We start from the raw sequence: 22,734 nt of genomic DNA, 5'->3' as shown, positions 1-22,734 counted from the left end.
GAGAGAGAGAGAGAGAGAGACAGAGAGAGAGACAGAGAGAGACACAGAGAGAGAGAGAGACAGAGAGAGAGAGAGAGAGAGAGAAAGGGAGACAGAAAGAGAGACAGAGAGAGACAGAGAGAGAGACAGAGAGAGACAGAAAGGGAGACAGAGAGAGACAGAAAGAGAGACAGAGAGAGACAGAGAGAGACAGAAAGAGAGACAGAGAGAGAGAGAGAGAGAGACAGAGAGAGAGAGAGAGAGAGAGAGAGTGAGAGAGTTATTTTTTAATATTTTATATTTGCTTCTTTCCAAAAATACTTATATTAATTGTTAGCTGACACAAGATACATATTGTAGTAAGACCTATTCCATAATGGCTTTAAAAATAAAATCAAAATAAATCTGAACATTTTTTATTCCCTAAACGGAGCCTTGCCGTTAAACTCTGAGTACATTATCTATAGTGTGAGTTCTACTGTCGATTTTTGATATTCGGAATTAAAAGCTCCAGTTCCCCGGAGGGATATCTTACATGCGGCCAAAGATTGACAGATATGGGGGAACTGGCGTTCCTCTAGTCAGCAGCTTGAACCTAATCTATAACACTCAGTTCTGAATGTATTTTTTGCATATATACGAAATCCTGTATTATAATACCATTAAGGATGCAAGAATGTTTTCTAAGGAGTTTTCAGTTGAAGGTGAGTTTAGCCAACTTCATACTTAACTTTGTTTTCTGCTGTCTCTGAGACTTCGCGAAATAGTTAACTAGATAATAGATAGCCGAAATTAACAGATGTTTTCGTTATAATCTTAATTATCTCTCTCTCTCTCTGAACACCATCTCTGAAACCTCTAGTTCAAGTTCATAATTTTTCTAGCTACTGATTTTAATCTAAATTATCGTCATCATTTATACAACATCAGATGATTTCCAGATTTTTCAATATTTTGTCTATTACCAATAGTCAACTAATCTCGTCAGAAGACATTTATTCACATTACCTTGGACTGGAATTAATAGAACTCAAAAAACGAAATCCGATCAACAATATGAGGTTGAGCCCTATTGAAGGCCTGCAAATGGGTTTGAGAAAGTTCTGTGGTTCCCGATTATATAAAATAATAATCATAAATATTGAGTTTCTTATTCGGTTTTAAAACAATGTGGGATTTAATACCCCTTAATTTAAATAATAAATATATTAAGGGTAGGATTCCGAATTATGTAATAATACAAAAAATTACAATTTTTTATTCAAGAATTGAATAAGAAAAGCATAAGCAAAGGAGAAATTCAGTAAGTATGCAAGAATTCGTCTTTCTTCAGATTAGATATGATTGTCAAATTTCTGGAGTTGGATGCTACCGAGTTTTTCTATAGGCATATTTGAGTAAGATTTCAAATGCACTTCATTTCATATTAACTGTAGATAACGAAGTCAAGTTATTCCGCCATCAAATCCAACTTAATTGTTTCCAAATGTACGTTAGAATTCCGTCTGGAATACGACGAAACTTTAAGTTCCTTTTAACTTAGTTTTATACACAGGCTGAAGATTTTCATTACGAAACAGGCAAATTGGAGACAATGTTATACTGAACAGTCATGTATCTATAAAGTATAACACCGGAGCTATATGTCCAGTGTTCTACAGTGCTATTACAGATATAATACTGAACTCAGCTTTAGACATAGGTTTAGTATTCCAACAGAGTTTAGTATCTTATAAACTTTGTACACGGTACAAAGTATAGATACTGTACAGTAACACGAACAAAGGTAACAGTGTGCATAGCTGTAGAGAGGTATGATAATACTCGATGAATTCTAAGTGAAATGATTACCTTGTTATATTCCAGGTAAACATTTGTCACCGTTTCTTAATTACATTCAACTTAATTAGAAATCTGGTCATAAACTAAACCTTTTAGCTTAGTAAAGCACTTAAGTATTTCGTTTTAGTGTTCATAGCAGTGGATGATATATCTGGCTTTTGATTTTAAAAGGGCATTCTTTTGCCTTTACACGCTTACCTGGCTTTTAAATTTAGTGCAGATTTATTTTAGTTATTGAAGAAAAAGCTCTTTCTTTCATAACGAGAAAAGCGTATATATTATTTCAGTGGTTAAGGTTGGTTAGGCCTCGCAGTACTTGACTCTCGACTTCTACCAAATATCACGTCAGATATCATTGCGAAGCAACTTCTAACAAAAGCTTAGAAAAAGAATTATGAACTGAATATAAACTAGTAATTTAAATATAAAGAATATAGGTCAAAAGGTCACTACGTAAAATAGTTCAGTATGAAATTGGTTCAATGTGATAAATTACACCAATCTATGCTTGAATATAGCATATTTAATGTATTTAAAGACACGATCAAGCATTTACATTTAGCTACTCCACTATTTAATCTTTGAGAGAGCAGGTAATCAATTATGCCATTGAACTATATATTCACTCAATAGATTATAACCCTTAACTTCAGATAACATGCACACACTTGGCATAATGTAGTATACTAGTTACATACTCGAAATGAATATTACACAGACTGAAATTTTATTACCGGAAAACAAGTTCGTTACTACTTAATACATTTAAACATGTATTGAAGGTAAATGCCGGCAGCGATAACACATTTACTATGAATTTAAAATTGCATGTAAAGTAAATTTGCACTAATGAACGAGTTTTATTAATATTTCATTCATGAAACATACGTTTCAACAAATAAAGGTTCCATTTTATTTATATTCATGTGAATAATGCATAAATAAATACCAAACCACACATAACAACGAATATTCATTGAAGTTTGAAAAGTTAAATTAATATTACTCATAATATACCAAATGCATTCTGATTATGAATATGTATTTGTTTTATACTGTTACAAATGTAACAGAATTCATGAATTCTGAGCTATTCTGTGATAGTTTTCTGAAGAAATGTTTGTACACTTGAAAATGATTGACGAATGCTTGCTTGTTCAAAAGCAGACTTGCATCTATTACATAAAACACGAAAAGTAACACTCATTTTAGATAACAATGTGAATTTTACTTTAAAATTTTAAACATAAGGTTAAAATACAAACACATATATTAACATATATGTACTATATATGTTAAGTGCGACTAGGTGACAATTGGTGTAATTTATGAAAGTAAACAAATATGTAATCAAAATTGCAATATTTTTAAGCATGCTTAATTTTTTTTACATTTTGAGTGCTTGCAGATTTAACTGGGTCAAGTTAAAATCAAAAAATGGATAGAAAGTTTGACAGTTCATGAATACAAATTACAGATACTGTATACAAGTTTCGAACACAATATTAGAGTTAACACTTCTGAAGATACTTTCTAATTCCTGGGATAAAAGCCCATTTCGCAGTGCTTTGGTTTATAGGTAAGATCCTGTTCGCCATCAAGATTTGCTACACCTTCTCAGGTATTCTTATTTCATACTTTTGTACTAGAGATACGATGAAGCTGAATATTATTGTCTTGGCAAATATTTCTCCTGGACACTTACGCTTTCCTAAAATTAAAAAAAAAATGTAAGAAGTATTACCTACAAGACCAAACTTCTTTTCAAGAAATAGTTAGTAATGCATAAGTGATTTTTTTAATTATCGTAGGACCTAAAACCCAATTCAATACATCACAAGGTCTCTTCAAAATATACCTTCATGTACCCATTAGTAGTCACTATTCGGAAAACTACGATCCCGAAATAGTGTATAGGCGTCTATTTCAGAGACAAAATGTAACTTTTGCTAAAGAAAAGTATTCTCAAAAATGACTGATAGCTAATAAGAGGTCACATGTGTACAATGGCTTCAAGTCAACATACTATTGCTGAAATTCTAGGGAACTATCCTGCTTATCAGTAAATGTTAATATTTATGTAGGTCAAATAGCTCTCAAAATAGAATGTGTGACTCAATACTGTGTCTAGGATGATATTCGTCGGATGTTGTATGCTCACTTAGATAAATATAATCAGAAAACAAGCTAGCTTTACGCAACACTATAACTGATATCAATGGAAGCTTGTGCAATAAAAGGTTGCAACGAAACTGTTGTTGTATAACAGTGGTAGTGGACTAAAGGTTACTTGAATGGGGAACCTAGGAATACCATGTTCCACAAACTAAAGATGATCATTATTAAGCCACTTCGGGTCCTGATTAAGTAATCTGGTGGGTTCATACACCGAAAAATGAAAAATCTACACCCTAAAAGTTTTTACGAATGTTAATCCTGTAATGGGACGTGAATCCCCAACTTGTTGGTTTAGAGAGGTGAAGAACAATCCACTTGACTAAGTGGGCTGAAAAGAGAAAGATGAGACAACTGTAGGGAACATGAAAATTTGACGAGGAAAAGTTCATCCTCCTAAAAACTGAGGTCTTCGTCGCGAACACATCCACACTACGCTATCTTCGTAGCTACGCTATCTGCAATTGCTTGACAGTTATTATCCACATCCGTATAAATATTTACTTATAACGCAATAAATAAAGTAGCGAATTAAAATGCTGGAATATGACTAAACATTCTTAACGATATCCTAATATTTATCATTTAAAAAAAACATTAAAACATTGCTAACACTAAAGGAAATTTTACAGATGATATCGAAACCAAATTTATGGCTGCAGACTAGCGTATGTCGCCATTATTCAGCTTAACACAGTCTGTTTCTTTAGCTAGAAAAAACAGATTTAGAAATATTAATAGCATTTGAAATTGTTTAGAATAATTAGTAGGGGAGGATGTATAAATTCTTCATTTTCTATTAAAAAGCTCCAGACACTTAGGAATAACACTTGCTGAGCAGTATGTTTTAGTCATATGTAATGTTCATACATTCAGTAAGCATTTTATAAACAAAGTTGGGGATATTTACCTGAACCAAATGCCATATAATATGGAGGGGTTACTGTTCCACTTCTGTCTTCGGTGAGAAATCGTTCTGGGAGGAATTCATCAGGTCTCTCCCAATATTTTGGACTGCGATGTATCTCCCATACATTAATAATTACGTAGGAATTTGAAGGAATATCAAATCCACCGGCTGTTGTGTCATTGAAAGTGCTGAAAAGAAGTTAAATATTGTTTTATTATCTGTTTCAGTTTGCTTATTTGGTTTAGTTTCCTTTAAAGAAAGATACAAGGATTTAATATGGTATAAAATACTTTAACAACGCTTTAAGATATTATTATTACGTAACACCTCCAGGGGGGGTCCAAAGAGTCATCGAGGGAGGTCACCTACTCTACAACTTTCCGTCTCCACCACTCATTTTACCAACAGCAACTATCCTCATCATCTATACCAGTGGTGGCGAACCTATGGCATGCGTGCCAGAGGTGGCAACCCCGAGAATTTTGCTGGCACGTCAACGATTTACATATGATATCCTTTTATACGCTTATAAATTATTCCACCTTTTTTTTAATTATTACAATACGTGCAAGTTAAAGTTTGTTTTATAGGAGAGAGCAGACATGAATTTAATTGGTCCGGTATTAACAAAAGATCACGCGACCCAAAAAACAAATGGAACCGACAGTTTTTGAGTTGAAATGCTAATTCGCTTCAACCGAATTCCATAATATCTGCAACTGTCATAACAACATTCACTATATATTTCTTAGTTTTAACACATTCAAGATGGGGTGTTGTTTATCGTTCCGAAGGAACTTCTCATTACCGGCGGGCTGAACTCACATAAAGTTTCAACCCTTGGTTGAATTTCATTGCTGCTTTTTCCGTTTGACTGGCAGACGAACTCACACATGAATTATATGGCATACTTCAATTCGTGGTAGAATTTTATTTGAAGTTAGCCTTTGTGGTCTGTCATAATGACATCGAGAATTTCAAATGCAATCAAACAAACACTTATTTCATGTAATTGAAAAATTGGACAAGAGTTTTAGTTAGATACTGTGTTTCCAGTGCACCATATGGTTTTCCTTGCCTATACAGCTTAGTTTCTGTGAGAAGGGACATGTGATTCATTAGTTAGCGCCGTTTTTATTCCAGCTGTCTCTAATTGCACTATTTTTTGAGAAATATATTACACAGACTGCAAAAGTCTGTATCTTGTTCAGGGATACAATAAAAATAGTTGGTTTTTCTTGCATCTACAGTATATAATGGATGTTGGGGAGGGCGTGTTGTTTTTTGTGTGGGAGGTATATATGTAAAACCTTTTAATGTCTTTTTTCGTAAAGTGAAATTAGGGGTGTCAGTTATACGCGAGGGCAAGTTATATTCGACTGTAAGCATTCACCGACAAGTCGACATCCTTCTGGGAACGGTATTTACGAGTAAGTTTGTTGGGACTGAGCCCTCTAATACAGTAAGAATAAATAAAAATACAGTCTGTAGAAAAAGAATTGAGAACGACTGATCCTTAGGATTCTCTGACTTTTCCCTTTTCTAATCGCACGTGCGTTCATTATGCAGTTCGCACCGCGCATCCGCCAGTAAGCAGCGGCAGGTGCATTATTGTTGCGTATGTGCACTGTTTTGTTTTTGCTACTGTAAATGGGAATTATAAAGATAATTTAATTTAGGCATATAATAAAATGTTGATTTTTTTGAAACTATAAAAAATGCATTTGATTTAAGTTGTGAGTTATTTTGTTACAGTTCTACTGAACATGGCTGGAGAAAACAGAAAACGAAAATTATCACAGTCAAGCAGCAGAGAGTTCCAAAGCTGGTGGACTGAAGAGTATGGCATGATTAATAAAGACAATAAAGCAATATGCGTTTTATGTTCCGGGACAGTTGTGTGCAGAACGCCGTCAGTAAAACGGCATTATGAAACAAACGATAAATCGCTCCTTGAGAAAAGCAAGGACGAACAGAAAGAATTTATTGCTCGGGCAATTAAAAATAGGAATATCTAGTCAACAACCCTAATGAAATTTATCGACAGTCGTTCAAATATAACTGCTGCTAGTTTTTTGTCTCAAATGTAATTGCCGAACATGGGAAACCTTTCAGTGATGGGGAATATATAAGAGAAGCATGGTTAAAATGCATACCAGTTCTCTTTGAAGATTTCAAAAACAAGGAAAAAATTATGCAAAGAATAAAAGATATGCCTTTGGCAAAAAAAATACGTTGAAAGACAGAATCTTGGAAATGGCTAAAAATATAACTCAGCAGCAAACAAAAAAGATATAAAATCTTCTAGTTTAATTTCTCTTTGTCTTGATGAGAGTACTGATATAACTGGATCAGCTCGTTTAGCAATTTTTATTCTTTATTGTGTCGGAATAACATCAAAGAAGAACTGATAAGTTTAATTCATTAGTAACAACAACAAAAGGAATAGATATTTGCACAGCAGTTGTAAATCACTTGCTGAAAGAGATATAGATCTCTCCAAAATTGTATCAGTAACTACAGATGGTGCACGTAGTATGATTGAAGAGGAAAATGGATTCGTCAATTTATTTACCAAACGTATTGGACATTCAGTTCTGAGTTTTCATTGTATTATATATCCGCAGGTTTTATGCGCGAAGGCTAGTTTCAAGCCACTGAAAGATATTATTAGCATTGTAACAAAATTGGTCAATTTTATATCGGCACGCTCTTTATATAAACGAAAATTATAGAATTATTAAGTGAGGTAAACTCGATGTACAATGGTTACTTATGTACAACAATGTTCGATTGCTAAGTCGTGGGAAAGTTCTTCAAAGATTTGTTGAGTGTTTAGATGAAGTCAGACTTTTTTTACATAATGAGAAAATCATTGAAAAAATCGATCAATTAATGAACGTCGAATGGCTTTCTAAATAAATGTTTTTTACTGATTTCTGTTTGCATTTAAATGAATTAAATATTAAACTGCAAGGTGCTGACAAGACAATTATTGTCATGTTTGATTTAATAAAAGCATTCGAAGCTAAATTACCAATTTTTAATCGTGACGTCATTTCCAATACCCTCCGATATTTTCCAAGTACAAAAAAAAAAAACAATTCTTTGCAGATCTAGAATCCCATTAAAAAACAGATCAAGTTAAATTGACAAAAAAAGTTTTCTACAGTTATTCAGTCGATAATCAACGAATTTTCTTCAAGATTTATGCAGTTCAGGCAATTTGCAGAGACATCAAAATTTATTTTGCATCTGGACCCAACATTAAAAAAATCATTAAAAAACATTAAAAAAATCAAAAAAATCTCCAAATTGATAAACTCAATTTGGAGATTTTCGAGTGGCTGAATTTGGAAGATATAGAAATGCAATTAATCGATTTTCAATCTAGTTCTATATGGAAACAAAAGTTTGTCGATTTGAGAAATGACTTGGAAATAATGGAAAATGATCGATTATTGGGGCAATTAAAAAGAATGCAGAAGAGGAAATATTGAGAACTTGGAATGCCATTCCTGAAACCATTTGTTGTTTAAAAAACTAGCGATGGCTATATTATCAATTTGCTCTTCTACATATGCTTGTGAGTCATTATTTTTCGAAATGAATTTTATAAAAGACAGTTTAAGAAATAGAATGACTGATGAATCTCATTCGGCGTGTGTATTACTAACAGTGACAAAATATGAACCTGATATAAAGCATTTGGCATCTAATATACAACAGCAAAAATCTCATTCATAAATTGATATAAATAAATTAATACATTGATAATAGGTTGATATTGATTTGTATACGACAATGTCAAGTTATGAGTTCATTTTTATGAAATTCTATGTGCATTTTTAAACTTCTCTCAATAAAATACTGCAGTTAATTTTGTATAATTAATGTTAATTAATTAATTAGTGTTGTATTAATTAGTTGCTGACGTTCCGTGCACGTCAGCAACTTGATTTGTATATTTTTGGCACGCGCCGGCATGTCAGCAACTCGATTTGTAAACTTTTGGCACGCGAACATAAAAAGGTTCGCTACCACTGATCGCCATCTACCGCCGACCACCATCACTGGTATTTCACTGACAATCAGAAACATCCATGTCCACGGTGGGATTCGAATCATCAGTCATTTCGCTGGAGAGCGGATACGCTACCACTCCGCCAACCAGGCCGAATTATGATAATAATAGTATTTTATTTTTTATTTCAGTATCTTCATCGTTATACGCTTTACTAACTGTTTTGTTACATAATCTGCATTCTTTGATTGTAAGGATAATAATAATAATAATAATAATAATAATAATAATAATAATAATAATAATAATAATAATAATAATATATACTATATAATACTACTACTATAATAATAATATATTGGTAGCTATGAATTTCCATGCTAATTACATTTAACAACGGGTTGATCTTCCCATCTTAACAACGGGTTGATTTTTTTTTTTTTTTTTTTGTTTACACACTCACGAAAGGCCACCAAACCTATAGCACACTAGTGCCATGTGTTGGCAAGAGCAATAGCAGAAAGGAGGAGTCTCCTTTCTTCTATTGCTCATCTGTTCACAATTTGCTTGAACAGATGAGGGTTGTAATCTTTGTGGAAGACAGAGTCGGGGAGACTGTTCCAAAGGAAAGAAGTAGATGGAATAAAAGAGGAGGCAATGAAGTTGGTTGGGTGAGTTTTAAGATGGACTGTAAAAGGGCGTTCGTTAGCAGTGAATATGAGAGCAATATTTCATGGCTGGGCGGATCTGGGCTTTGTATAGAGTTAGCAGCTGTGAAAGTGTGAATGGCTGGGTCTTGTGCGAAAAAGTACATCAAGTATTTTGGCGGCTGCAGAAGTTGTGGTTGAAATATAGTTGCGCCAGGAAAGATCGAGGTGCAGGTCAATCGAAGAAGAGAAATCTGACCATGTTTTGATATCTCAGTATTACTGAAGGGGGTGCAGGGATGCAAGCGCTTTCTTGTTTTGAGTCTTGAGATTTGTGTTGTCTTGAGATTTGAGCTCAGGTCTCTTGTCGTAATAGCTCTTCTGTGAGAGCAGGTTGCTTATATACAAGAGGACACGAGTCGATGAAAGAACAGAATACTGGAGTACTCCTGCATTGGTGGGTAAATCTGAGGAGAGTAAGTCGTACATCATTACACATAGTGAGCGACTAGTCAGAAAGTTGGCGATCTAGTTGCAGAGTGGGGAAGGCGCAGTTTGGTGAGTAGGACTCTGTGCCAAACCCGATCAAATGCCATTGAAATGTCGAGGGCAACCACGTGAGTTTCTTCAAATTTCTCCATGGCCAAAGTACATAGGTGGGTGGTGAAAACAAAGAGATCAGCTGTAGATTGCAAGTGGCATAATCCATACTGCTAGTCACTGATCAGTTGATATGGTTCAAGAGTTGGTTGTTGATGACCTTCTCCATAATTTTTGAGAGAACAACAGTGAGCACAATTTGACGCTAGTCAAATTGTGCTAGTCAAAAGTCAACCAATTTGTTGGTTGACTATTGTCACCTTTCTTTGGGATGGGCTGGATGTGGATCGGTTTCCATGTTGCAGGATAGACGCCAATTGAGCAAGATAGACTGAAGAGGTGATAAAAGAGTGGTGTTAGTTCTGGGGAAAAATGTGTAACACAATAGGAGGGATACTATCAGAACTAGATGCCTTGTTTGAGTTCAGATTATTTAGAATTCTTCGGATTTCTTTTTTGTCAGAAGGCTATGGGAGACATGAAGGAAACCGTTCTTTGTGGAGTGGAGGGAACTTTGTCCAGGTCATCAATGCAGGAATTGGAAGAGAAGTGTGATGCCAGTAAGTTGGTCTTGCCTTTTGGCGAGGAGACTACAGTACCATCCGGATATCAGAGTGGTGGAAATCTGGGTGGGCAGAAGTTGCGCTCAATGACCTTGGTAAGAGAAGGAGCGACTGCCATTTGAGTGGGAGGTATGTTTGCAGATTTGAGTCTGTAAACGTCTGACTTGGATTTGGTCATGATTCTTTTACAATTGTTGCGTGCTGTAGTATAGGCAGAGAGGGCATCGAGTTTTGGTCTTGAGCCAGTTGTGTTAAGCAGAGGTTTTGTTTTCCTTTTACAGCATTGGCACAATTTTTTGAGAACCAAGGCTTGGAGAGTGCCTGATAATTTGGACTGGAATAGGAAATGAAAGCCTTCCCTGTGAGAACGATTTATGTTATTCGGTCTGAGCACATGTTTGCATCAGAAGAACTGAATAATAGTCGGATCATAGGAAGGAGGAATAGTCAAGGAGGCCCTTCCAGTTGGCACCGTTGTAGTGCCAAAGGACACAAGACTGTGAACTGATGGGTGAAGGTTATTCTGTGGAAAAAGATAGTTGTATGAGTTTATGGTCGGAATTACCAAGAGGAGAACCCACAACCACAGTGTACCTAGAAGAGGAGCTTGTTAAGAAGGGGTCAAGTGTGTCGACAAATTGGAGAGGGGGGGTTTGTCTAGTATTCTGGTAGAAAGATTGATGATCTGAGTCAGGTCATTGATAATGGCGAACACCTCAGCATATCACTGCCTGCCTCATCAGTGAAACTGGAGAAGGCGAGCCATTGTGAGTTGTGGACATTGATATCCTCATGAAGAAACACGTCACTATTGGGGGGGGGGGTACTTAGGTTGCAGAAAGTCGAGCTTTAGAAAGAGAAAGTTGAAGAGGTCAAAGTGGTTGACGGAGTTTGGAGAGCAATAAAGGGAGCATATGAAAGGGCAGGTTGATTTGGTAGAGAAATGTTGAGCCAAAGCAGATCAAACAGTATGAATTCAAGGATTTGCTGCTTCTGGCATGGTATGTCGGTTCTGATTAATGCACAAGTGCCACCCTTGTGGCAGAAAGAGCTGTGTAATGTATAGTTTAGGCAGTTGAGGTGGACAGTGGCTGTTGAGGATGCTAGTTGGGGTTCTGAGAGGAACAGTAGTTCTGGTTCAGATGACTGTAGGTGGTGTTACACATCGTTTATATTGCTGTTTTTTAAGCCAGGAATGTTGATGAAGTGGATGTGGAAACTTTTTTGGCGGTAAGAATTAGTGTTGGTCGTTTGAATGTAATGTATTTCTGTTGTCTTTTGTGATTTTTTTTGGTTGGAATTTTGATTTTTTTTGTGATTTTTTATTGAACTATTTTGTGTGGGAGAATTTTGGAGATCTTCAGTAAAGACGCATTTCTTACGGTTTTCGTTGATTGTGTTTGATGAGGAAAAGATAAAAAGGAAGTGGGACATGAAGTGAGAGGTGACAGACTCGCAAACATACCGCCCACACAGAGAGGAGTCGGTCTCCAGTCTACGTGGCTTCGACAGTTCCCCCTTACAACCACAGTATTTAGTCTCTCTCCAGTCACGAAGTGACAAAATACGTGGTTACAGGATTTTTCCGTTAACTAATCGAGAAGCCTCCAAGTGCATTTCTACCTCGTTCGTTCCCGTGCACTAACCAGCGGCCAGCCTGCAGACCCGTTTTACTGCTGTGCCCTCGATTAGGGGAAGGTTCCAGGCTTCTACAGTGAAATTGGTATACCCTTTAGGGTATCACTCTCACTGCACGTGGAAAGATTGGGGTAGGACAGAAACCGGAACCCTTTCTCTAGCGACGAAACATGGCTGCAGTCACTTCAGGTCTCTAATAAGCATGGTGGTATTTCATTCCGGGTGATGAAAGACATCGTCGGCATTTCCTCCAACTAGGGAAAATATGCTTTTTCGGCGGCAATGCTACTCACCAGGTTCGCCAGAGTCCCCGTTTATGGAAACAGGCTATACCGCTGGAAGGTGTGGTTGACTTGCGCATCGACAGCCTTTAGTAGTCCCAGATGGACACAGATCAGCAAGATATTACGCGATTGAAGAGAAATGCAAGTCCAGCTATAATGTATCGAAGAAAATGTTAAGTTATAAATAGGGCTCGACAAATACGCTCATGTATTCGTCCGTGAACAAAAGATCATTTCTAACTTTACGAAGACACAGACACAGCAACATTAATCGTTTTATAGAACTCCTATTGACTTATTGGAACATATAATTTACCAAATGTCAGTATTGGGAGGGTAAATTTTTGTACGGTGAATTTGTCGAGTCTTTGTTATAAAAACAATGTTCAAAGATCATAAGCAGAGCAATTACGGATGGTGAGATGCATGTCTGGAGTCACTTTTTATAAACAGAAATTCTGTTTATAATAATATATATAATATAATATATAAAAAGAGAGTCTAAAGGTAGCTAGAGTTGGAAAAAAGATGAAGCAAATGTAACAAATATAGTCTGATCCTTTGAGAGAAGTCTAAAAACAGATCGACTCAGGAGGTTGCAGATGGAACCATCTCAGGAGGTTCCATTCAGGAAAGCGCACAGAAAAGAGAAATACCAAGGAAGACGTGGTTAGTGGGTGGTAGATAGAAGACATTCAGCACTGCAAACGTAAGTGGTGCTAGCCAAAAGAATGAAAGGAAATATCGACAAGCCGATGAAAAATATGCTGGTTTAAGGCTGAGGAAAGAAAAACGAGATTATGATTTTGGAAAAACATATTAGTGATGACCTCACTTTCCGATAGTGTTAAAGCTTAAAACTTTAATAAACTTGGTAATTTCTTATTCTGTTTAATTTCGATAGTTTTAAAGAGCACTAGAATGGTTGAAGCCTGATAAATCCTAAAGGAACAAATCAATAAAAAATTCATAATACTGAAAACACATTTCCCTGATGCAACCTAAATGGGCAACCTCAGTTCAACTATACTTGATAGTCCTTAAAATATATTTTTCCTCCTTTAGACTGAACCCTGCTGAAGTTAAGATAAGTTTCTCTTCTAAACCAAAACGTTCGAATACCCAAAACCCGTCAGTTACGTTAGTCAATATGTTTTATGTCAGATTTTGTGTATTATTAAAACATTACAGGGTTCAATGCTAATATAACTTATAAAATATTCATAAAATAATCCTTACTATCTGAAAGCGCTGGTTGGTGCTATTGTTATGAACCTCTGTGCTTCCATTATGAATGCTTGGGTGTAAGGAAGGTTTTTGCGATCTGCCAGAGTAACCATCCTGTTTGCGCCAATGACGTTTCCTATTTCTTCGGCTATTCGATTTTGAACATCGGGATAAACACCGAGTAGTAGAATCGCCCAGGAAAGTGAAGTAGCTGTGGGATTAGTTCCACCTAATAAAAAAGCTCTTGCACCGGAACTGACCACGAATTCTGAAAGGAAAAATATTAGCTGTCATGCATACAATACACAATGTTCAATGATCGGTTGAGATCATTGAACAATACACGCACATACGTACATATATATAGATACTCTGAAGCTAAACATCTCCCAACGTAATTTGAAGAAACAAAACAAAACAAAAAAAACCACTTCACCATTATTTTATAATGGTGAAGTGGTTTTTAACATTATTTGCAAAACTATAATATATTTTGTACTGGAGTGGGTTTAGGATTTTTTTTCTGTTTTTTTATCTATTTTTTAAAAAATATGTTTCGTATTTTTAATTTATTTTTTACATAACCAGGAAACCCTGCTCTAGACATCAGGTGAAAAAATTCATCGATCATATCATGTGATCGTTAGCCTTTCATCCCATATATTTATTTTGCTGTGAACTTAAATGTTCTTGTTTATATAGAATATTTAACACCGTATTCACTGTGTCAACAAAAGGGGGGGATGAAAAACACTAGACAACTTCTCTGCTTCGCCTACCGGTGATTTATATATCCACAACTGGCAACTAATATGCTTCATCCACCAGTTTCGTTAAATACTTCTCATTACCCGCTCTGAATGTAGCATTCCATTTATTCAACATACGCCACATACTACAGGCCAGCAAGTTAACAGTAAAAAGATACTCATCTTACAGGCTGAGTTAGTGTGTCCCGTAATTTTAACCAGAGAAACCAAAAGATCGCACATCAAACCTGATATGATGCCATAAAAGATTTAGTTATCCGTATTAAGTAAACAAGACTTTAATGCCTGCCTATACATCCAGAAGAAAGCGAGTAACATTGGTTTCAAAACTTATCTTGCACCCATGTTAATAGTAGGAATGTGCAATCACAGAGATGATTATGACGAATGGATGATTGTATTCTGCTCTGGTTCATATTTTTTCCTATATACTATTTATATTATATATTTCTTCCTATATATGCGAAGTATACTCTACACAGTATACTGTATATAGAACAGCCTGGAGATAACGTCTGTCTCCATAAATGCCAGGTAGTATCAGAAACAAACAGGTAGAGTTTATTGCCTTGATTAATACGTAGAGACCTCATATTATAGGCATCAGTGAGACTTCACCCTCAGAGTCTTCGCCACCATAGTTTGCTTATTTGACGGTTGAAGTGACTTAAAAAGTTCAATGCTTGCTTTCTAGAGAAGAACAATAAGAATATAATTAAACTTTTAATTAACTCTTCGTTCTATGAACGAAGAAAATATATCTAATTAAAGAAAGAACAAAAATAATAAATAATGCAGACGGACATTTCAGCTTCATTCACTCAGCGCCATTGAATAGCTTGTCACAAAGGCCATTGAAGGGGTCATTGTTAGTTGATCGTTAGCACTGCCCTCCATATATACATATTTTTTATATTACAAATATAATAAAACATTATGAATGAAAACTGACGAAAGAAAGTAAATTTCAGAAGTTACCTTCATTTATTTTTTGCGTCGATCTTTCTATTTCTAACAAAAGTTCTTCAATGAATTTTCCACTTCCTGAATCCTCTTTTTTCATCAGTAAAGTGATTTGTTCTCTAAAAATGACAAAAAAAATTTAGTTTAAGGTACGTCTTGATTAAAATATATTTCCGACATGTTGACTAGTGAATGACTTCTAAAAACAATTGTATTCCGATTATATTCTAATTAATGTTTTGTAAGAAGAAATATAAACCTAGGGCACTTACTTAATTTTTTTATTCAGCTGTGTTACAAATGGACTTAAGTTTGGAATCGTGCCAATATTAAAAAACGGACATCTTGCAGAGAATTGGTATAAAGTTACTGATACCTGCTTGATATGCCAATTTATCCATTGCATAGAGTGCATCATCTAGTACTGCCCGTTTAGGATCGATGTAACTAAATCTCTCTCCAGAAATTGCGTACCATATAATATTATGAACAGTTTTATAAAGAAGGCTTCTAAATTTCAAGGGTTTTCCATTGGTTTCATCAAGAGTTTTCAGAAATAAGGATATTTCTTCCTGCATGAAATATTAAATATATTTTATGAAAAGAATAAAAGATTTCTATTCAATATAAATTTAAAGCGATTTTTAACATTGTCTCTAGAACGTTAGTATTTTTAGAAGTAGATGAAATGTTTTAATTTTGATCCATATCAATCACCAGTTAGGATTACTATTTTCTGAACACTAAAATGTTCATATAATCTTAATTCCTCTGATAAGTCACATTATGTGATTCATTCATAGATGCAAATTAATATATAAATTCTTTGATCCAGAGGTCTGTAATGCGAGAGCCATTACAATAGCAAACTTCATCATTCAAAAAAACATACATAATTCAAGTAAACAAAAATTTCTAATCCCTTGTTTATCTCATTGGAAGGAAGTGACAGAATTGGTTTAACCCTAATTCTGCAAAATCGATGGATAACTCATTCTCTTGCTTCGTTAGCATCACAGTCGATTGCAAGTCTACTGAAGATTCATAGTTATTACGAAATGGCAGCTAATAACCATCGCCACCTTAGGTTCCTAATCCTAACTAGTATTATTGGAATTAGTATGAGTTCTACAGTTGTTCGTTCTGATTTGTGAAGCTATAAATAAGGATTTCTGGGTGGATACAATCCTTCTTGCCTACATCACAGATCGACTAATTCGAGAATAGACTATAAAAATAGTCCATAATAAATCTCTTGTTTCAGTTACTAAAGAATGTAAGGCAGTTTTTCCAACTGTTTAACCCAGGAATCCTATCGAAGTTTATAAAACTTTCATCGCATCTCTCTTACTAGAATATGACATCAAAATAATGTTCCTGTAAAAAACACGCAGAGAAAAATAAGAGGGTGATTATATGAGATTGGTAAGTGGTGGAAATCATGTAGTGGGTTAGTGCCAAGTGTATTCAGTGTCATAAATTTATTTTTTATCTTTTTTTCGCCTGAAGTATCTTCAGGACTGAGGCAACTCGTGGTAAAGATGGACCAAGCTCTCATCACTCCTTGTTCCCATAATGCAAAGCACATGTCCTTTGCAGAAAAGTATAATGCTATGCATTAAGGGAAGGGCCACTACCCAGACCGGTTCAACCTTTATTGAGGTCTCGTCAGTGCGAGCCAGACCCAGAGGTGGAGCAATGGAGAAGTCATCTTTACCTACACGAGTTGCCAAAAGGTGTCTCACCTTATTTTTCATTTTCATTTCATTTTTTTTATTATAGTCTAACTAAGTGAAAAAAAACTTCTAATATCTTTCTCTAAATCCAAAGTAATTTAATAATAAGGTGAGAAACCTTTTGGCAACTCGTATAGGTAAAGATGACTTGTCCATTGCTTCCACCTTTGTATCACCTTACCTTAATGCATAGCATTATACATTTCTGCAAGGAGGTGTGATTTGCATTTTGGGAGATACTAAGACAAGGAGTGATGAGAGCTTGGTCCACCTTCACCACGAGTTGCCTCAGTCCTGAAGATACTTCAGGCGCAAACTTTGTTTGCTTACACTTGGATAAAAGATTAAACTAAATTTATAATAATTTTATATTTTTATATTTTTCTTATTGTCTTGTGTTGTGTTATGAAGTAAAACTTTATAAAATAAATTGGATCGCTGGTTTTGTTGTATGTATATTTTGTTATAATATATAAACTGCTTTTATATAAGTTACTTCTGCTTATCATACCTGAATGTTACATTCATCTGTTACTATTCCAGTTTTCATACTGGAATTAAAGAATCGTCTGTGTAATTTCCACTTCTTTCCAATCACTGTAATGATACCTATAGCGATGAAAAAAATATGCATTTATCAATTCAACACATGCACTTGAATAGCTCATTTAATTCCAGATTTATTTAGTGTTCCTTCTTGTCATTACTCGCTATCAAGTAGAAGTTTTTTTATTAAAATTTTTTAATCTGATCAGATTTTCCCTTTCAGTCGTTTCCAACCGAAGGTGACTTTGTAGGCGTTGCCCACAAAGTTACGGATGAGATTTTTACTGGGTAGTTCCCTATTGCTTTCCCCAACTCCCAATTTTATCCGGGCTCGGGACCGCCATCTGACTTGGACGTAGTCATGACTGTAATCCATGTGTGATCGGGGCCGGTTTGCCTATCATGAGGGACGGAAAATCCGAGTGGAAAAACATCCTTACCTCGGTATGAGACTAGCTAACTCACCTTCAGTAGAAAGAGACCAGATAAAGGTTCCTCACGTCACTGACGGAATCGAACCCAGGTCTTTTCGACCAAAGGGCTTCGTCTATACCGACTGAACTACCGAGGCTCAAAAATTCTTGCCTTTAACTAATTTTCATATATTAGCTGGCTTACAACGGGTGCTTAACTGCTAGAAAACAACCCCCACTGTCACAAAGATTTGATATAGAGAGTATCCGGTATTGACAGTAATATAGAAATGTGTTTCCTGACAGCCAAACAGAAGAACAACATCTAATTCATGTGAACGTGTGAATTAGAGATCTTTTACTACTCTTCTGCAGATGTTTTTATGTTAATATTCCATGAAATCACATTAACTTTCCTACCATCCAGTTTAACTGATACATGAAATGATGGCAATTGTGTGTGTGTATCGAAACTATTGTATGTATTTATACTGATATCTGTACTCTGATACTCTAACCTCACGATGAATACCACAATATTTGTCATTTTATGAACTGTTTTGAATAACACTATTAATGGGATTTTCTCAACTATAGAAAAGTATTCAACACTAATATATTTTACTTGTTTCGTAATATTTTTCTTTGCATCGTTATACAAGTAATAACTCTTATTAGCCAAAATATTATGTCCACAAAGCCAAGCCTGTTTCCTGCCAGCCAGACTGCGCTATTGGCCGGAAACACGCCGGTGGTGGTGGTGGTGGTGATCTCCTAGTATGGATATTGTTCTCATGGATACCGCTGGGTCTTCCTATCCCCAATTCACACACTTTGACACTTTGATTCTAATTCTTACCTGGAGATTATTGCTGATCAGGTATTGCCCAACATATTGACAATGTTTCCCAATGGATCTGGACTCTTCCAGCAAGAAAACGCCTAGTATTATAAGGCTTCCGTTGTGCGAGCATAGTTTGAAGGACATGTTCATTTTTAGTTGTGTTCCATTCAATGCCTGATTTTTCTGATTTGAATCCCATCGAATATTTTTGTGATCGTGTAGAACGCAGTATCTTATTGTCGAAGTCACTGACTTAGGGTTTGCTGAGGGTTCAACTTTGTCTGTTTCGTCAGTGGTTTGGTAGAATCATATGCCACAGATGGCAATACAGGCTTGTTTGATTCCAAGGGAGGCCCAACATGCATTTTTATGTTATTTTCTTCTTATTAAGGTGGTCTGTCCTATCTGTACAAAGTATTTGATTCCACAATGTAGGGGATATAACAGACACCTAGGAAGCAGAAAGGATCATGGCTTTCTTTAATTTGTCTAAGGAAAGCGGAAACTTGGTCTAAAGGTTTGTAATGTCTGTTCTGGTTCTGTGTTATTTCAGAAGTAAGCCCAGTTTAAATGTTCTAACTTCAATGTAGGGTAGGGATACATTAAAGGTACAACTGATATAGATTAATATTAATTAAGACTAACTACGCCCACTTCCGAAACAACAAAGAATCTAAACAGTGGGTGAGCTAAGAGATCGATAAACTGGAAAAATCTGTTCTAGATTAGGAAAATTTTTCGTCATTTCAGACATGAAGGAAGCAAGATGGTGTCTCACTCCATGTCATGATATTTATCACCCATTCAAACCATTCACAAAGCATCATCAATTTAAATGTTGAAGTTTCATTCACATTATAATTTTCATATCCTAAATTACACAGACATCAAAATCAAGAGAATATCGTCTCCCACAGCACTGATACACTTCTCCATTCCCTACTGACAAGTTTTCATTATAATATTAATGTAATTTTAAATCTTAATGGAAACGCATTTATATCATTCAGTCTTATTCATGTTTTATAACAAATAAACAATACCAAATCGCAAAGACAAATTTTTTGTGGTTTATAATTTAGTTTAATAAAAGATCGTTATATTATTTATCTCTGATACAAAGCTCACTGTTAAAAAGAAATTGCTTACCAATTTCACCAAAAATCGTATCAAAGCTCTGAAATGGTGGTTTGTCAAGTATCTGCGTATTATGGAAAACCTCTCTCGCCACATTACCATCATTGATCACCACTGCATGCATTTGTCCAAGATAAAGCCTGAAAGAAATCACCGGAAGTACTGAATTTCGTAAACAATAAAATACTCATGAGAATATCGTCAATGAGATTAGAAATACCCACAAGCAAGGATTGTCAAATTTTTCTTATTTTAAGTTGGTGTAGATTTTTTGGATTCCACACACTTGACGGTATATATTTATTTATTTATTTTTTTCTTTACTATGTAAAGAAAGATGAAGACCAATAAAGCAGTGTGTATGCGTAATTCTTTATCGGTCATAATTACGTGTTACTCTGTGTTGATAGTTACATTCTATCAAATTCTACCTTCACTTCGGCGATGTAAATCGCCGAAGTGAAGGTCGAAACCGCAAAGTATATAAATTCTACTCACTACAACCTTAGTATTATCTAGGTCTACCTACTCACTGAAGAGACCTCAAAAAGGTCGAAACCGGTGCGGCTCTGGCTCTGATTTGAGAGGGTCTGCTTGGGAGTAGGTTTTTGCTTGTCTCTGAGTGGGGCCACCACTGAGATTACGGCTCTGCTTGGTGGTGGGGGTGAGCCCGCCACTGGGTAGAGCCAATGCTGGGAAGTTCCTCTTGGTGATGGGGTGAGCCTGTCACTGAGTGGAACAATGCTGAGTTGGGCGATCTTCCGGGATCGTCTTATTTTTAGAGCCCGCTTCACCTATACAATGGTCGAAACCGGTCTAGGTAGTGACCTTCCTCCATAATGTATAACATCATACATCTCTTAGGAGATGTGTCTTACATTATGGGAAATACTAAGGACAGCGATCAGAAATTTATCCACCTTTGCTACGAGTTGCCCTAGTATTGAATCATGTGTTTAGCTTACGCTAGGATTCGGCGAAACTTTTATAGTTTGCTATATATTAGGCATAAAACTCTCTTTGATTTCTATCTTTGAGTTTCTTATTCGGCTTCGAAATAATGTGGGATTTTATATTCCTTCATTTAAATAACTTTACATCGCCGAAGTGAAGCCTTTTGGCTCTTTATTTCAGGAAATGATTGTACATATTTTTTCTTGTATAGTGACGTCATTCGGCAACACAGTTGAACCTAGCATTCTGTTTATTTTTTTTTTCAAGAAAGAAAACAAGCTACGAATTCTTTAAGAAAACGAAAGAAAATGTCTACACTGTTATTCGTGCATATACAAAGAAATGAACAGTTTTACATACAATATAAGAAAAAGAATTTATGCTAAACTTTTCGATTACCCATATTCCAATTGTGTTTAGTAGAAATTTATTATAATATCTGTAAATAACTTAGAACTTATAATTTGATTGATTGAAAAATTGGAAGGGCTTAATTTTGTATTTGATATTACTACAAAAGGTGGCAATATCAAATACCAAATTTCAAGAATATTTGGCATTACATAACGAATCTAACTTCTTTATGGGCGAAAAGAGAAAAAGATAAAAATAAATAGGCAACTAAAAACAAAACAAAAGAGTATAAAAACGGAAAACTCACGAAAACACATCTCCATATTTCTTGGCAAGCTTTTGAAAATCACGATGTTGAAATATGCTAAGAAAAGGCAAATAACCTACTACAGGCAAACCAGTTGGACCTGTTGGAAGATTTTTGTACCTTTTTAGTTTTAAAAACTGGAGTAAATAATACAAAAGCACTAAACATGTAGTAACTATGAACAACACGCTTGTATAGGTCAGATGCATTGTTTCCATGCTATTTGACTGTTTTACGCACCTTTTCTGTACATCCAAACCAATAAACTGAACATCGACCAACTATGAGAGGTTCTAATGGATTACATCATGCTATTATGATATCACTTGACGCATTCTGATAATTGTTTCATGGTTATTTATAGTTTGAAAGCGTGATATGGTTTATTTTATTTATTTATTTATTTTTTCACGGAAAACCAACCACCCTGATTGTATTAGCTTCTAATATCTGTTCTGTATAGATGGATTTGTTTAAGAAATACCATGAGTATAGCATAATATCAAACTAGTTTGTTTTATAGGTTCAAGTTCGGTCTCGTACTCTCAAATTTCAAACATCGATTTTTATGTCAACGCCATCTATTGTAAGAATTATGTAACAGTGAAGAATTAATAATGTTTATATCAAACCAAGCCAATCAAGGCTTTATTTTTCCCCCTTTGCTTTACTTGCAATTCAAGATCTTTCCTTTACCAGTTTAATGTAATTTAGGATCATATAACAGAAATATTTTTAGTTATTACAAGGGAACAGATGAATACAGTTTAAAATAGTTTATTGAGTTCTTCAGCCACATGCTGTGAATTTGGAAGCCCTTG

General features: G+C 35.3%; 1 protein-coding gene across 1 annotated transcript; it reads right to left on the bottom strand.

The window, feature by feature from the left end:
• Window positions 1-3,230: 3,230 nt before the first annotated feature.
• On the bottom strand, window positions 3,231-15,738 carry LOC150101554 (cytochrome P450 2U1-like). Its single transcript, XM_090401014.1, has 4 exons — window positions 15,638-15,738; window positions 13,902-14,157; window positions 4,907-5,094; window positions 3,231-3,532 (listed from the first exon to the last, which is right to left on the bottom strand). The coding sequence occupies exons 1-4, from the start codon at window positions 15,720-15,722 to the stop codon at window positions 3,429-3,431; spliced, it is 633 nt and encodes a 210-aa protein (XP_090257140.1). The 5' UTR covers window positions 15,723-15,738; the 3' UTR covers window positions 3,231-3,428.
• Window positions 15,739-22,734: the final 6,996 nt, after the last annotated feature.

The sequence above is a fragment of the Typopeltis vanoorti genome, chromosome 11, assembly GCF_054136105.1.
Source record: "Typopeltis vanoorti isolate ZY-2024b chromosome 11, IOZ_Tvanoo_1.0, whole genome shotgun sequence".
NCBI classification, from domain to species: Eukaryota; Metazoa; Arthropoda; class Arachnida; order Uropygi; family Thelyphonidae; genus Typopeltis; species Typopeltis vanoorti.
This window is presented reverse-complemented; position numbering and strand designations above follow the sequence as displayed.

Coding starts and splice junctions, on each gene's coding strand:
- LOC150101554 (XM_090401014.1), bottom strand. CDS start 15,722: ATGAAAAAAGAGGATTCAGGAAGTGGAAAATTCATTGAAGAACTTTTG. Junction 5,095..13,901: donor CCAACCAGCGCTTTCAGATA/GTAAGGATTATT, acceptor ACTTCTTTTCAG/CACTTTCAATGACACAACAG. Junction 3,533..4,906: donor TTATATGGCATTTGGTTCAG/GTAAATATCCCC, acceptor TTTTAATTTTAG/GAAAGCGTAAGTGTCCAGGA.